General features: G+C 41.3%; 1 protein-coding gene across 1 annotated transcript; it reads right to left on the reverse strand.

Moving 5' to 3' along the window:
* Positions 1–563: 563 nt before the first annotated feature.
* ywhag1 (3-monooxygenase/tryptophan 5-monooxygenase activation protein, gamma polypeptide 1) lies at positions 564–18,073 on the reverse strand. The gene is made up of 2 exons (XM_044370603.1): positions 17,335–18,073; positions 564–2,763 (listed from the first exon to the last, which is right to left on the reverse strand). The coding sequence occupies exons 1-2, from the start codon at positions 17,419–17,421 to the stop codon at positions 2,107–2,109; spliced, it is 744 nt and encodes a 247-aa protein (XP_044226538.1). The 5' UTR covers positions 17,422–18,073; the 3' UTR covers positions 564–2,106.
* Positions 18,074–18,215: the final 142 nt, after the last annotated feature.

An 18,215-nucleotide genomic window follows, 5' to 3' on the forward strand; every position in this document is an offset into this window, starting at 1 on the left:
AATTCTGATTTTTTTAATGAAAAACTTGTTGTACTTAATGTCCTTGAGCCATCTCTCGCACTCAGTTGAAATATGTTAGACCCCATGGTGCACTGCAGTAACACAATTTTGTAAGGATAGTTCTAAATGCATGTATAAATATCTAAATAGTGCATTATTTTAGAACCGAGTTGACAACCAAGTGTCCTCATTGAAACATGAAATGCTTCACCTCTGGTGTACTGACTGAATAGTGGTTGTGTGTTTTTCACGCAGTTGAATTAAGTCAGCTACAGATATCCTTTACTGCACTACAAAACATTCCCCTCATGGTCCTGCGGGACTTTATTTAACAGAATTTAGTTGTTTAGTAAACCAAATGTAGTCAGAAAAATTTTGCAATGTTTTATTATTTAATACCTACTGTATCTCAGTTATCATAATTTACTTGTGTGACTGCCAATGTAATTATAAATCCGAGACCACCTAAAACTTTTAACACACTCGCTAACACTGTCATATATCACAAGCCAATATGTTTTCTTTTTTTGGTCACCCTTACCAAGAATTGCATGTCACCATACTGATGTCCTTAACAGATCAATTTATTGTTAACAATCACTGTTTTGGTATAGCGTACTTCAGCAAATGGAGTAAAGAAAACACAGATTAAAATAAAGTCTAGCTAACAATCGCAATAAAAAGAAATAAATAGAAAATAATCTGATTAAGGTCTAGTAATTCCATGTTCATATGAATACATAACATCTACAGTATAAGTTAATAAATTGAAGCTACTGTATAAATACATCACCAGCATGCACAATATTGTATTATGGAGAATATTGGAGCAGTTATCATCTTACACTGAAGAAACAGTATAATAGGCAAGTGCATTTCTTGACCAATAAGAAACTGAAGACAAAGTAAATCCACAATTCTCAAATCTGCTTTTAGAGCTTCCACTTAACATTGCATGTGCTCTGCCCAAAAATTATGTAGTTCACTAATCGACTCTGTGGTTCCAGGTGCCATTTCAGAGATCCTACTGATTGTTATGAAGATAGCATAATTGGAGAATAAGGGTGGACTCATGATAATTTCCCATCACTACATTTTTTTTAAGAGGTTCAATTTCCATTTTTATCTTTCTATCTGAATTTCTTCAAATCAAATCGTTTCCTCCAAACATAAGGCGCCAATAGAAGTTGTTATAGTAACGACAATACTGACAATAAGAATTAGGTGTCCAAAAACAGTTAATTTATTTAATAAAGCACATCAGCACATGAGAGGGACAAGCTGCACTAAGTTTACTTTATGAATTTGTATTTTTAGTTACAGTATGACTGTGTGACTGAGCTGGACACACACCTGACACAAAGCAAAACAAAAACATATTTTTCTTAAATGTTATCTTCGATAACAGAGACAACCTGCTTTTCACTCGACGATCGTAGTGTGGTGCAACTAAAGATGCCATGTTGGTACGTTTGAAGTTACGCAATGAAGTTGGACACCCCTAAAAGCCCCGTCTTCATCTCTGTAACCCGTCTGCTCTCTCACTCACTCTCTCTTTCTCTCTCTCTCTCTCTGTCTTTCTCTCTCTTGCTAAGCAAGGCCGTGACATTCAAGGTTACTCTAATTTTCGTGTTGCTCAAGCATTGAACTCAATTTCTGAATGCTCCGCCCCTCAATGAATACAATAAGACACCTCAGCTTCATTTGCGCGATGAGACCAGTCTCTGCCAGTGTGAAGGCATCTTTACCCAATGGTCACACTGTTATGAATGACATACCTCTTGCTTCTAAGTGGTATTTTGGCAAATGCTGCAGAGGCTATCAAGGAGGGGGTTTTCATTCTTTTTTTTTTTTTTTAATTGTATGTTATTTCTCAAACTAAAATCGTCTTCCCTCCTCCTACTTTTTTCACTTTTAATTTGTGGAAAAATAAAGAACAGCAGCCACGTTAGTACCATCGGCTAAATTGGCCGCCGATGTTCCACTGCCCCCTCCCCCTTCCCCTTTTTTTAAATTTCTAAGAACTTTTTTACTATTATTATTATTTTGTCATCATTTGTGAGCGCGCGTGTTGTGTTGTTTTGGCAGAATGAGGTTTTGGACTCTTTAGTTGTTGCCCTCTCCTCCCTCGTCGTCCTGCTGGTCGCTCGTCCACAGCGTCAAGTTGTCTCGTAGCAGCTGCATGATGAGAGTGGAGTCTTTGTAGGAGTCCTCGTTGAGGGTGTCCAGCTCGGCGATGGCGTCGTCGAAGGCGGTCTTGGCCAGGTGGCATGCCTGCTCCGGGGCATTCTGGATCTCATAGTAGAAGACGGAGTAGTTGAGAGCCAGGCCCAGGCGGATGGGGTGGGTGGGCTGCATGTGCTCCTTGCTGATCTCATGGGCCTCGCTGTAGGACTTCTCGGAGGACTCCACCACTGAGGCTCGCTTCTCCCCCGTGGCCACCTCGGCCAGGTAACGGTAGTAGTCGCCCTTCATCTTCAGGTAGAACACTTTGCTCTCGTGCTGCGTCTCGTTGCAGTTCTTGATCAGGAAGTTGTCGAGGAGGTTGAGCACGTCCTGGCAGACAGCCTCCAGCTCCTTCTCGATCTTTTCCCGGTAGGCCCGCACCATCTCGATCTTCTTCTCATTACCGTCGGCCGACGTCTTCTGCTCAATGCTGGAGATGACGCGCCAGGATGAACGCCTTGCCCCAACCACATTCTTATAGGCTACAGAGAGCAGGTTCCTCTCCTCATTGGATAGTGCTTCATTCAGCTCTGTGACCTGAGGAGGAGAGAAAAAGAAAAATATACACGTATTAGCATCTGTTTATTTAAAAAGTAGAAGCAATAGTAGTAGAACCAGAAATATCGTCTTTTTTTCACACATTTTTCTTCTTGTCAAAACCTGGCACCTACATTACCCACAATGCAACTCGACCACCAACAGTTGGGGTTGGAGATTCTGTTTTTTTATACTAGTAACGGCTAATATATCCTTGATTTGCTAGCTTCAAGTAGAGATGAAGAGCTGGCTACAGAGGTCTGGTAACCTCACTTCTTTCTAAGCCATCCCATCAAAGTTCACTTCAGCTCCAACTGACACTGACTCGAGTGACATCACTTGAGGCGAGTCATCAGATTTCACACAGCTCCCTCTGGAGCCACAAAAGACTTTACACGTCTTTTTTCACATATGCAGTAGTTCTCCACATGAAAAACTGTAAAAACAAACAAACAACAACAAAAAAGGTGGATTTCCCCTTTAATTTCCTGATTTACATTCAAATTCAACAACTGACAATATGTTAACATTTTAACAGTCAAACTACAGCAATCACAAGAATATAAACAACATCGGGGAAAGAAGGACAAAAGGTTCAGATCTGCAAATGGTCACAGATGGCTCTGGACAAACTCGACTACACCCGAGGCATAGGCCACTGCATCCAGCAGGGTGAGCCACTCCTCCAGCACCCTGACATCACCCTCTGAGCTGACTGCTGATTGGCTGTCCTCAGCTCTGAAAGCTTGTTTTGTTGTGTTTTGACAGGCCTGTGTCTGGCTGAAGGATTTAATCCTTTATACCCCACTGGGACTGTGCAGCAGAGGCATCTTTACAGACCTTTTCTCAGTATAAAGCCTGTTGTTACTTTCTTTTTCAGCACTGAATTCTGTTCCATGAGCATATCAAAGCAGGGGGCCCCGGCCGATCACGTGGAACAGCTCTTCACAATGCCTTTACTGAAGGCAATATCGGTCAACATAAAACTACATTCTGGCTTTAAAACTGATGGGATAGTGCTGGTATTACTTTAATTAAATTAAGAAAAACAAGCTTACTTGATTAAGATTACGCTGCTTTGCTTTTTACTGTAATGCCGTAGAAACAACAAAAATGATAAAGTGACTGCTGAAAAAACATCTGTTAGTTGGATTTAAGCATTTGTTCACAAGACACACTTTGTAAACTATGTAATGTAAATGTAAATCTATGTTATAGACGCCTGCTCCTTACTTAGTGTTGGTATTACTGGTATTACATTCATTCGTCATTTATAAATTCAGCAACATTTGGCTTGACCTGACATTAATCCAGTACCCAAAATGAATTTAAGCACTTTCCATTGACAAGAACATTAGAATTGCTTCCATTTTAGTCTATATTCATTCATCCTCTTTGAGGCTGTACTTAGGCACAGCAGTGCTTTAGCTAACTGTTAACATTAGCCCTAAACACAGTCATTAAGTATCAGACAAATTAACAAATGTTGACCTGTTGATGGTGTAAGATTTAAGTTCAAGGGATCACTAAAGTTACAATTAATCCTGCAGAGACCATGAACATCATTCAATAGTTAAAGTCAACCTCATGGTGGTGCTGGAGGAAAAGCCAGCAGATTGCCAAAGTCATTAGGATCCATCCTCTGGGGACCATGAATGTCTGTTGTTTGTTTCATTGCAGCTGAACATGTTTTGCTATTTGGGTGTATTATCTTATTTGTCTTCCCCCAACCACCAATGTGGGGCTGCCCTCTGTTGCCACAGTTTTGAAGTATTCTAATGGATCACATTTAATGAATCTAATAGAGACATTTCAAAGACATGACCAGCCCTGACTCTATTTCCCATCATTCAATTGGTAGAGTGCTTCCAGAATCCTCGACACATTAGCTTAGCATCAGTGTCTTGCTCAAGGACGCTGACAAAGGAAAGCTTAAACCTGTGACCTTTGAGGTGTACCGCAGTCAGCATGAGCTAGCAGCTGTGTCACTCTGCTTTAGCCTGCCTGCAGAAGCACAGAGGAGCTGCTAATCCACTTTCCCGGTTGTTACTACAGACTCTACTGATGCAAACCTATGACTAATCATGTGTTCATCTGATAAACTCCTCATAAGTCCTTCCATACACCTCCACCCACCTTTCACTGTGATTCTTTGCTCTTAGTAAGAAAGCAACAGTTCTATTCAACAGACCTGACCATCCTTCTTCAATAAGATTACTTCAACTGTAAAAGGGAGGGAGTGGAGGGCAAAGAGCAATCTGATGATGCAATCTCCTGTTACCATGGCGACTGCAAAATCTGCTTTGTTTGTGAGAGCCATACTCTCTCTGCTGGAGACATTGGCCACAAGCTGCTAATGGCAAGGATGCTGACATGGCTGATGGTATGGAGAGAGCTGCAGCACTGTGGGTGGGGATAGCCATTTCATATCTCACACCTTTCAGCCACACTGGGAGTCGACCTGAGCGATGTCATTTTTATGGCTTGGTACAGGACACAAATGATTCAAAGGCAAACAGCCTGCACATGAAACATGCAAGAACCACAAGCAACCTCTTCACTGAAATCACATTTCTAGTGGCATGTAGGGTCTGAGGATGGTTGGTCTGTCTGTCCATCCATATTTTGCGTGCTACAGTCAAATACTCATACAATTTAGTGCAGACATTCATGTTACCCAAAGGATGATTCTAGGGCCCTTTGATTTCCACGATTTGATAATAAAAATGGAATCAACTGTAAAATGCATCATGGAACATCATGGAATTTGCCAAAATGTGTCAGCAATTTATAAAAATCAAAGTTTTCCCTGCAGCACCTGAGTATTTTTTCATAGTGCCTAAGCCGAATGAACAGGAAAAAAAAACTATGTTGAGAGTCTCTAATGCGTTTTGGTATCATTTACGGCAGCTGCTGCAGCTCATGCTGCAGCTTCTGTCCTCTGATGTCTGAGGGCAGGGATCTGCAGTAAAACCCGGAGCGGACTTTGAGTTGTCTTTCTTTTATGTTTGTGAAACTGGATTGAACTGAAGTGATTTGGGGTTGTGGGGAAAACAAAATAGAGTCTTTACCGTGTGGATTGAACTCTTGACTGTGTATTGACTGTGGGACGAGTTACACACTCACACACACACACAAATGTTGCTTTGCTTGCTCGATTTAATACATCTATTCAAAACTGAATTGAGTCTTGGTACATTTGCACTACTGGTTTTTGGTGACGTATATTTCACGGCTACTTGCTATTTGCTTTATTGTTTTGTATGGTTTGACAGAGCTATTTTCTATTCTATAGTTATTATTTGTCATCTCTGACTGGCACTCCTCTTTATTTAAAAGTGTCAAACCCGCTACAACACACACAGACACACACACTCAGGGTGATGAGGCTAAATCATCCAAAAAACTTTAACCTTAATTTTTGATCATTATTTTTTATGGCACATGGTGCGAACAGTCACATTTCAGACCATAGTGCTAATATCTTTTTCACTTCTTCAAAAATAAAACAGAATCTGGAAAAAAAAATGAAAACAGATGTCACAGGGCCTTAGATGATTCCAATATTTTTGGTAATCATTTGGTAACTCTATCATCAGTCAAATATTTTCACTTGTATATAGAAAATATTAAAATCTAACAGTCTTATTGCCATGAAATTTATTGAGCATATTCATGCTGCCCAGAGGATTAACATTAGCATGCTAAATCTGACCTGTTTAGATTGAAGCATAAAAGAGGTATTAATATGGTCAACATTACTGTCCTGACGCTTTATATTTCACAGAAAAAAAACACACTAAAGCTCAAATTACAAAACTTACAAATAACACTAAATTACCAAATAGCGACAATTAGCTCAGCATAAGCAGATATTTCCCTCTCATTGTAAACTACATGAATACTACTAATTCTGAAACATGTATTTTTCCAGGTATGCAAATACCTGTTAAGGTTTACCTGTAAGTTTATTTTATCTTGTGGTCAATTAAACTTAGTGATGGAATTAGAAACAGCTGGTGCAACCCAGTCCAGAGGAATCAAAATCTAAAAGGCAGATTACCATGAAACGTACTAAGAATCATCAATGGCCCACAGTATCAGGCATAAATGACCACTTTCCTTAGGCATCACCCGAAGACCAAATGATTGGTCCAACTTGGCCTAAAAGGTAACTAATGGCCAGACTGCAATAAAATCTACTTTAACGCTCCTGAGAGGAAGCATCCTTGAATTTGATTATTTTTTTCCTACCTTATGAGTGAGGCTCTATCAGCTAAACCATCACAATGCTTCTCGTTCCTTATTTTGCATTGTAATGGACAGTGCAGCCTCCAGAGGGCCACAAGCATGCCTGTAGACTTTTCTGATTGTTCACTAAGGAGTGGCTCTACACAAGACATTGTAAATTTTACAACCCTCATAAATAAAATAACCTCTGTGCTGGAAGAGTATGAAGAAAGGCAAACAATAAAATGACATCCGTTATGTAATGAGCCCACTTACAAGCAAAGAAAAAAGTCACCGTGCACACACCATTAGACATTCCTGAAGCATAGCGCCGGTCTCAGCTCTATACTGCTCTACGCCTCAGCCCATTAAATTGCAATTAGCGTGAACGAGGATCTGACCTATAGCAAATGCAACCAGTAGAATGGGTCAGCACTGGAGCAACAGAGAGGTCAGAAAAACAAGGCCTAAACAACCCGTCTGTAAAAACATGGCTGCCTTTGTTTCAGAAGGCTGCAGGGTGAGCAGAAAGCCCTGACGGAAGCTGCGGTGCAGGGATGACAATAGGGCTCTGTCTACCCATAAAGCTCATCAATCGCGCCTGCTCTCTCGTGACTCATCCTTACACAAGGCAGTCAAACTTCCAAACAACTGAGTGTTAATACAAACAAAGGCCAGGAAGGACAATCAATAACTTCCTCTTTGACAGCTCTCCGCATGGCCATTAATATCCACAGGAGATACACAGTAAGAGGGGAGAGTGAGAGGATATGTTGGGCCTAAGTAGAGGCTGCGTTAGAACTGAATGTCCGCCGCCTTACATTTCCATTTACTGGAATACAACTCACATAATGAAAGCTTGCCACGGTCCCACAGCTTCCCATTTTTCTCCCTGCTCCACGCTTTCCTTCTGTCTTTTCCTTTGCTCATTTGCTCTCACTCCCCGCTCCCCACTCCCTCACTCCTAATCTGATGTGACAACCCCCGTGCCGACCCTCTTTCAGGCAGCAGAGCACAAAGGCGCTGTGGACTACCTGACGTCACTGGCGGTGTGAATAGGGCTAGCTGGTTTAGCCACAAAGAGCACCGTGCAAAGAAAAGGGGGATGCAAGTGAGGCTGTGTGTGTGTGTATGTGTGTGTGTGTGTGTGTGTGTGTGTGTGTGTGTGTGTGTGTGTGTGTGTGTGTGTGTGTGTGTGTGTGTCTTAGTAATGGTGTTGGAGAGGGAGCTTCAAGTAGCTCTTTGTTGCCACATATGACTGTAGTTTTTCTTGGATTATAGGTGATGTGCGTATCCAAAAATAAAACACATAAAGGGGTTTATCACTCAAAAGGAGTGACAAAGATTTGTAGACCAAATTAAGCTACTGGGCTGGTATAAAGAGAGCTCTCTGCAAAGAAAGGAAACAATACAATGTGACCAAAAGTAAAAGTAGAAGCTAATCCCTGCTACATGTTGGCACGTGTACCAAATATTACTGTGAGTAATGACTTTAAAACAATAAAATGGGTGTACAAGCCCAAATCTTTTCCTGTTTAGTTGCAGCAACGTCAGATGTGTTTTCTGCCTCAGAGGTCAGAGGTGAGTTATGATAGTTATGACAGCACAGAAAAATGACAGATCTGACTGGATATAATAACATTACTAAGTCGCTTTAGACGACTAGGACCACATGACAACTTTGGGTTTTCTTATAATTCTTCATTTCCAAACATAGTCAGCAGCAGTATTGACTTGTGGCAGAGACCTGCTTATAGTATACGGTACATGACGGGTAAAAAATAATATTTATATGAGTAAAAATGAATGTAAAGGAACACGGGTGCTGCGTCGATTGACAAATACTTTTCCATGAACACAACTCTCAAACCACTCAAACGAGAGGTCAAAGAGGCCATAACCCAGTTGGCTGTAAAATTTGTATTTTTTTTTTGTATATACTAATTTAAACAATGTGATCAGATATCTGTTTAGCCTAAGGCTGTTGACAAATTGCACAAATTAAAGTGAAGCACAAAATGAGTGCCTATGTGTTTCCTTACGGGTTCGACTTGGACCGCAGGACTTATATTAATGGGTTGGGGTGGGTCTGGATTTGATTTAGAGATAATTGCGGGTAAAGGGTCGGATCTGGTATGGAGCTTTGCGGGTGCGGGTTTGCACAATTGGACCCATGCAGGACTTGTAGTATTACTAACAATCCGAGTACTGAGAGTATTGGGTAATTGTACTACTAATACTTTTATAAGCCTGTCTCAGGGACACAGGCTGACATTTCACTCTTATAGTTTTACGGTTGGTGCATCTTCAAGGTGCCCAAATCACTCTTTTCATACTTTGCAGGTCTGTAATAACCCTGCAAACTCATTCAGGGACATGATATCCCAGACAAATAACCCTCATCATGATGCCGAAGCAATAAAGCAACAACTTCAACTGTTCTTTTATAAACATGAAATGTAGCCTCAAGTGATATTTCACTCTATGAAGTAAGAGGAAGAAACACAGTAAAAACAAGAACATAACCATGATTAAAATAGGAAACTAAACACTAAAAAAAAATCCTATTTGCCAGCAAGAAAGGTCTGCAGATGTAGTCGTCAGTAAAGCCTGAAATTCTTGAAAGTTATTGTAAGGATGGTAGTACGGTGTCCTCATTTACCCCATTGTCAAAATCCTCGCTGACCATCTTGGTTTTACGTGGAAAGTATTGAAAAGAAAAACCAAAGAGCCCCCTCACCCTCCCTCTTCCCATCAGTTGAACTCACTTCATGCTGCTTGTCTGTATGAATTTCGCCTAATGAAGGTCTGAGGACCAAAACGTCATGTTAGTTCTTAGGGTTTTCTTTTTGAATCAAGAGTTTTTGATCCCACGCACCTGTCACTAAGATTTTATAGTGTGCAAGAATTTTTTTTTTGAAATTACAACCTGGAAAGGATGCTACCAAGCCATGTTAACTGTCACTTCGACATACTCGTTCACTGTCTTACTCAAGGAATCGAACACTGAGGAGCAATCATGTCAATTATTATTTGACACTTAATAACAACTGGCTAACGAGCTGGGCTTTAACACTTTGCAAAAGTAACAGTGCGAGTGACCTGCCAGCTCTAACACCCGGATTGACATAATACATGGATTCACTAAGCTCCTACATTCAAATCTGTAATCAACTCTTATCTCTCCTCTCTCTTTCCTATTAGCATAGAGCAGTATATAAAACATTCAAGTAGCACCTTCTACTTATTAGACGGCACTGACCGTTGCTTTCGCGGGTTAAAATGACAAACATTTCCAGCTGCATGTCATATAGGCCGCTACTAACTAATTCTATGAGTAACTCGACAACAGGCCAAAATTAAATATGTCTGTTGAGTGCTTTCTGCAAGCTGCAAGAACGCTTGCGAGGGAAGACACTGCGCTCTGTACAATAGCGAGTAAAACCGAGTGTTTTTGTAGTTCCAACAAACCCACAGAGTGACAAGTCATCTCAAGCGAAACGATGGAGCTTGGCGCGTCCCGGCAGACTACTGGTACGCCACATACCCGCAATGTCCGTGGTTCATTTCCAGCGGCGGATCTTTGTTGCATGTCATTCCCTGCCTCTCGCTCTCTCTCTCTCCCCTTGTTTCCTGTCATCTCTAAACTGTCGCTGTCCAACGGAGGCATAAAATTTAAATGATCGAGCTGATCGCGTCACATCTATTTCAGGAGTCGCATTCTCCCACTTAAGCTTTCAATCATACCATATCAATAATTGAAGCTTACTAATGTGATACGTTTTGAACCAGGACCCTCTAGTATTTGGATAAAGTAGCTGTGAAAAATAAGGTGTGCCAAATTTAGGGAGGCAGATACATATTTAATCATCACTGCATGTATTCTGCTGCTACGTATGTATAGAATGATTTTTTACTTTGTATTCTATACAATCACAAAAATGTCTTTCAGGATCCGAAGTTCTATCTTATCTCATTTCCTGCTTGTATCTTGGGTGTGCCCTATCTTAATAAGGACATCCCTACTTGTGCCAAATTTAGTGAAATTCTCCAGAATTACATTTTAACTGTGGGTGGTATTTGTTGAGTAATGTGTTTGTAAGACTACTATCCTTAAAGCAGACATCAGTCTGTACATGTTGTCCACTCTGCTCTAAGAGGACGTCTGCAGTACCCAAGAAAAAGGAAGGAAAAGGGAGTTACTGTATATGGATGCTCTCTATACATTTTTTAGCTTCCTTTTTTAAACTGTACCACAAGTGCAGCTTAGAGTAGATGTGTATATGTGATACTTTATAATGCAGTTTAATATAATGCATTACTGCGCAGGTAGTCCTTGACGGTGAGTCAGCATCACATCAGCAAATGAATTATGCTTCAAGATAATAAAGTACCGTTACTGTAACTCAGAGTAACGTCACTCATTGTAACTCTGCACATACTGCTGTAGATGTAAGAATGGCTCCTACAGTAGATGTTGTGATATGAACCTGATAAGTGTGTGTAGGTGGCTAACGTGTGTGACTCACCACTGAGTCAAAACTCATTAGGGGCCACCCTGAAATGTCCTGGGATGACTGGTCACATTCGTCATTGGATTCAGGTTTAGCAGTATGTTCACACCTCAGAAATACAGAAGTTTGATGCTTCCTGTGCTAAAAACTCCAAGATGATGAGGATGATGATGAACTAGAAAACTGGTAATGGGGACTGAGAGAAGACAGACATTTTCTGGGGCTATAACCCCATTTCCTAGTTTAGCACACTGATTGTAGCACTTATTATCTAAAACGAAGCTCATCATAGGTGTCAAATTCACATCATGCCATATTTTGAGTCTATAAAATCTCATTTATTCCTGCGTACCTTATTAAAAAAATGAGAATGTGGCGTAATATCCAAAAAGTTAAAGTGGCATCTCATGTCCCTTGCAGTCCAAATTACATTCATACATGATGGATTACACATTTAATTCTTTTTTACTGTTTTTCTATCCCACACCCACCATCTCCCACAAGATTTCAAACCATTACCGCCTCACTCGTAGATTAAGCGGTGAGAACTGAGTGTGGATAAAACACACTATGGATCAAGTCCATGTTTCACCATGCAGTGACAGCGCTTTTGTTTACAGATCAGATGTGGGTGGCGATTTTAATAAACGTTATTGACCTTTCAGTGAAATCTATGTAACCATCTACACGAGAAACTGAAATGTTACTGAGACGTCCAATGACAACAGCCACACCCGCAACATTTGTGTCATGTCCTGCAGGACCTGAGCATATTGCTTTTATGATTCAAACCCAGTGTTTCAACAAATAAATATCTGTTTTTACAGCTCATCAGGCTTGTATGTTGTTTATCTGTTAGGTATCTTAAAATGATTGAATTGAAGGCAGTTGGATAATTAGCTGGGATTTACAGACATGTAGATGATTTTAAAGCACCGTTTCTTTTATCCAACACTTGTATAGTCAATACATATGAAAAGTAGATACAATGTATGGAGCAGTGCAGTACAATGCATCTGTTAATGCATTGAATGGACTTCCATGAGAGAATAATGCATTCAGTCCATTAAGTGTGATCGCAGCCTTGGCTGTCTGTGCCATGCACTTCCTAAGACAAAGGAGTAAGCTCTCCGACAGGGGGTGTGTGTGTGTGTGTGTGTGTGTGTGTGTGTGTGTGTGTGTGTGTGTGTGTGTGTGTGTGTGTGTGTGTGTGTGTGTGTGTGTGTGTGTGTGTGTGTGTGTGTGTGTGTGTGTGTGTGTGTGTGTGTGTGCGTGTTTAACTAATTCAAAATGCTGGAGTCAAATCTGCAAATCATACTGGCTAATGCTACACTGATGTGGAAATGAACAGTAGAGATAGTAAAGATTCCCATGTTTATGACATTCAAGCGTTCACGTCATCTGATAATTTAATACGAGTTGTATGACTGCAGTGTGATGGTTGCGTGAGGGTTAAAAATACTGTGCGATGACCATGTGGCACTGTATCCTCTAACTTTGGGTTTGATCACATAGTATCTACAGTATATTTGTATGACTTTAAGGCTTTCAGAAAAATCTGCGATTCTCAGTTGTTATTACAACTTGGTTGTTTGTGTGAATGATATTAACAAGTCAGAAACTGGTAATCACAGTAACCCCGAGGCCAAATTAGGGAATGTTATTAGAGGAAAATTAGGCAATAGTAGTGAAACAGCTGAATTATAATTTTAGATGAATTCTTTGGTGAGTTATTTGGTTTGGTTCTATGATGGGACAGCACTGTATGAACTACAGAGCAGGACAAAAACTGTGTCTTGGCTGCTTTTGCTGGGACTTAAGATGTAATACCTCTTTCAGACCAGCACCATGAAATGGATTAAACCCACATCTGTGGTTGGCTGAATGGGCATCCTGCATCATCCAAAATGGTTTCTTGATCCTCCTCCCAACCTGAGCAGAACATGAGCTGGACACTGCCCACTTTTGATGAACAGGCAGAGTATGTCAGCTAATATTATTCTGAACATTTGTGCATGATTCGGATAGTTTAAAAAAAGACACGGGGAGAGGAAGACTGAAAGTGAAACTACACCATGATTGTGTGCTTACTTTCTGTAATTCTGTGGTTTAGCAGACATTCGTACAGAGTTCAGTTGCAGACTGAAGTCTCTGTGAGCAGTGACGCTCAGGGATTAACCTGTGAAAGCAATCCCATATGAATCAGGTCAAACACAGGTTGAACACCGGTTCAATACAGTGCAACATACCTGGGAGTGTATGAGAGGGGTATGAGCTTTGTGTGGTTCGGGAGGAGTCAAACATTTGATTTAGCTGCCTCTAAAGCTTTAAGGAATAACCTGACATTTAGTTTGGTTTTTTTTCCTCTTCACTGAACACTTCTCTCCTTGTGGGAATAATAAATAGTTCAAGGTTTTCCCAAAAATGGCAGGTTATGCTTTTTCTATTCCGCAAACCAAGAAGCTGCGAGTCGCAGGCTACACTGACAAGGGGAAAAAATTAGAAAGCTAAAATTCAAAATGTCAAAGTATCCTTTTAACATATTCTCTGCAAGCATTGGTATACTGTGTATGCCTCCGCTTTGTCTCTACAAGTTGATTTTCATGGTGAATGAAAGGAAAACAATGGCTGCCCTACAAGGCAGAAAAACACAATCAGCTTTAGACAATGAACCTTTTACTTTATGAAAAGGTTGAGGCAGCGTGCCCATGCAGATACTATGATGTAATAGTTAATTAGATATACATGCTACAGTATAACACCGAGATCTTCCTACATGAATATTTAGAAATAACATATAACTGCACAACCTTACAAAGCAAACATGCAAATTCCTCATCAGCAGTGCACTCTAACAGAACGGCTTTTGTTATATATACTGGTTTAAAATACAGTAGCTCAGTTCAGAGTACTGCTGTACACTGTGCAGTACAGGTCTTTGCAACAAATGACTGCAAACACTAACAACGAGAGGATGAGGAAACCGATGAGTCAGGAAATATTAGATCCCAAGCAATGGACCGTATTTTAAGATGCGTGATTCTGATAACATGTGCAGGCGTTAGCTTTGAGAGTTAATGGGGCGTGTGTCAAATAGACAATGGTGTAAATCAGTTTTGTGAGGGCATCATCGTGTTAGACAGTATTTGGGAGTCTGACGTTTGAGTTGCTAGGAGATTTATTAATAATAATTTCTTGTATTGTGAAAGCTATTGTGGAAGGTTCTGAGCACAAATTGTATTTTTTTGTCAATGTCTTTGGCCTTTAACGTCTCTTTTGAATAAAATATAATCAGGAGTATTTACTGAACAACTTAAAAACTCACTTTCGGTTCACATGGTTTTTTTTTTCATCTAGAAGTCCAGGGTTTAAATTTCATTTTTTTTTCTGACTCTTAGTTCAAGGCTAATAAAACCAGAAAATATTTTGCAGGCAACTGGGTCTTGCATCACTCGCAGCTGTCCCCGACAGACAGAAAGAGGACAAGCAGAATATAAGGCTGCTCTCAAATCTGTGATGTCACACATAGCTCCTGAAGATGAATTAGGAGAAACACGGGAGAGCTGATAATGACTCTATGCAGGAACATTTATTGTTGAGAAGAGTACAGTGTTTTTAATTTTTAAAAAAATGCAGACAAATAAAATAGCACTAGATTACTGTCACTGAATATAAAACCTTGCTTTTTTATCTCTAGCTCACAAATAAAAGACAAGGCTGTCCCAGATAAAAAAAGATAACTTGATGATTTCACTTTGTCCCTGATGTATTCTTTAAGAAATGAGGAACATTATTGATGCTGTAAAAAACATAGCTGATGGTGAGACATGCTGTTCTGGTATCGACTGTAATCTTATAAAGGCACTGTGTGAAAATACAGCACTAACAGCAGCCCGTCGACATTATCGCTCATTCTGGTTGGACCTAGTTCCTGAATCTTTGTCTGTGATCCGAGCGATTTGGTTCGGTTGCCACCGGGCGGTTACCATGTCTGCAGTGGCAAGGGATTCCCCTCAGATGATGGGCGAGGCAGCAGACACACCCCGCTGCCCAGTGCTGCAGAGAGACTGGCTGGGTGAGGGGCAGCTCTCTCTGACTCGGCATAAATGGGAAGGGGTGGAGCCGGGGCCCCTTGTGGCATTATCACTACAGTGAGTGGCCTTTAAACACGCCGACACCTTACTTGTTGACTTTTGGAGTGCGGAAAAAGTAGCTTCCACTAATCCTGCTTTCACCACCATTAGACACGACTGCTGCCCTGCTCACGTGCTGAAGACTGGCCTTGTTAACAAAAGCAAACAGATGTCACCCTTAGACAAAATCTGGCCCAATTCTATGCTCATTTTTAGAGGAATATTATAGAAATATGGCACCAAAACTACTAGTATCTGATTATAAAAGTAAAATAGATAGTAAAGGCTTCTATAGCATCACTAGGAGTCACTATGAGTAACCACGTACACAGTATGAACCCCTGCATGGACATTGTAGCCATTCTCTTGAATAAAGCAGAGTGGGCCTCCTCACAGCTCCACATTCCTTCACCTCTCCTGACAAACTGCCCTTTCCTCTATGATTTTGTTGTCCTGATAGTTGTGATATTGTGAGATGCACCTTTGTGAAGCTGTGGTGAAAAGCAGCACTAGTGAAATGGTGCACTACGGGTGGGCCTGTGCTGCATCTTGGCAGATGCTGCGGCACGCCTCTGTGTGGGAACCAGGACGCAGGGATGCGGTTGCTACACAGCATCGATTAACACAGCAGTCCGCCATGCTACAGTTTGTAAGGGGGTAAAAAAAAAAAACCCCACCATTTGCTGCAATATGACATCTACGGAGCTTTCTGGAAAGCTGTCCGTCCACCAACACCCACGTCTGAAAGGTGAACGCTTCGTATGTTGTGCGCTGCTTCTGCGCAAATCGATTGCGATCAACCTTCAGCCAACATTGCTGCTTCCCCAATGCGCCAAACGCGAGGACACTACCTGGTTGTTCCTCCTCATCAAGCTAAAGAAAACTGGTTATTTCACACTCAATCGATGCCTCATTATTTCGTGCTCAGCATCATGCAAACCGGAACACGACCATCAGCGCAGCCTACGATGTCCCCTCTCATCATCATGGTACCACCTATCTCGTCCTCTGCTGCTCAGTATGCGCATCTTTCGACGTGAACATTTTTAACACTCTTTCATTACGATGCAGACACATAATTAAACCAAGTCTTGTCGCTGTCAGGGGGGCTGTTTGTGTGCTTTATTTGCCCGGTTCCTCTCACTGCCTGGCAGTTCAGAAAGGAGCCAGGCGAAAGGCACCGCCCCAAGATCAAACAGTCCGCATTTCAGACAGCCAAACCCGCCGCAGCACACCCGAACACCACCGGCTGATTCACCGCAAATTAGAGATTCACAGTCCAATCTCAGACTATCAAAACTATTAACCGACACACATCTGACATGTATGGAAACGAATGAAATGTGAACCTAGGCTTTACAGGCCTTGCAGTCCTGTTCAAAATGATGTTGCCCAAATCGTATTTTAACAGTATTTTATCATGTTCACAATTATGCATTTCTCATGAATGTGGTCTTTAATCATAAGTTTCATACACCAACTTTATGTGGCTTATTCGGTTAAGTCAAAAAGCCTGTATGTGCTCTGACTAACACACAGGCTCAGTCCCTTGTCTGCGTATTACTGCCCCAAATGCTATAATAGCTCTCTCTCACACACACACACACATACCCACACACACATATCGATAAGGTTATTGATAATAAAACTGGTCCCAAAGAGAAAAAGGTCATTACAGAGGAAGCTTTACTTACCGATTTCATGGCAGCTGCCATATCATCATACCTCTCTGCCTGCTCGGCCAGCCTGGCTTTCTGCACCAGTTGCTCGCGGTCTACCATTGTTAAATGTGTGTGTGTTGCTGTCCTATGTGTCCCGAGCTAAAAATCGTAATGTGAATGTGTTAATGCGGAGTAACGGTAGCGGCTCCTCTCGCTGCAGCTGCTGCCTGCTGTCTGTGTGCCTGCCGACGGGACACCCCTCCCCCTCCGAGCACTTTCCCTCGGTTGTGTCACCACCCCAAAAAGGCGTGTCTTCACCGAGTGATGTAACGACCCTGGCAGCCCGCAGAGCTGGACGGTGTAGCCTATTGCCCTGCAGGGTTTGGACTTCAAATGTCAAAGGAAAAGGGGTATATTTTACTATAATACGGCTGTGATATGTCACTATACAAATACATATGCCACTCACTCACATGCTAAATGCAAAGCCTGACTACCAAACAGGACAAGGGGGCAACTATCCTGGACCCCAGACCACCAGGGCCCCCCAAAGGCCCAGCTTTCACTGCGTTGCTTTGTCATGATACACTTTAAAGGTTCTCACCAGAAATGTTTCAAGATACATAAAAATATTACTGCTTTGAATAATGATTTGTGTCTGACATGGTTTTACCACCAGATAGAGTTCATTTACCTAATTAAAATCCATAAAATGACATCTACCCTTTCTCTTACGTTGAGAAATCCAGATTCTATGAATACACAAACATATTTCATTTCAAAAGTTGAACTGCTGGACACAAGATGCCTCGTACTTCACTGTAAAGTCCATTCTCAGTGTTTGCACTGGAGGCTTCAAGTATCCATGTCCCACTTGTGTAGGTATCACATTGGACCATGTTTGGCCCCAGGTA

Source organism: Thunnus albacares, chromosome 13, assembly GCF_914725855.1.
Source record: "Thunnus albacares chromosome 13, fThuAlb1.1, whole genome shotgun sequence".
NCBI classification, from domain to species: domain Eukaryota; kingdom Metazoa; phylum Chordata; class Actinopteri; order Scombriformes; family Scombridae; genus Thunnus; species Thunnus albacares.

Excerpts from the sequence above, each read along its gene's own strand:
- ywhag1 (XM_044370603.1), bottom strand. The coding sequence starts at position 17,421 with ATGGTAGACCGCGAGCAACTGGTGCAGAAAGCCAGGCTGGCCGAGCAG. Across the intron at positions 2,764-17,334 it reads TGGCAGCTGCCATGAAATCG|GTCACAGAGCTGAATGAAGC; the intron begins GTAAGTAAAGCT and ends TCTCCTCCTCAG.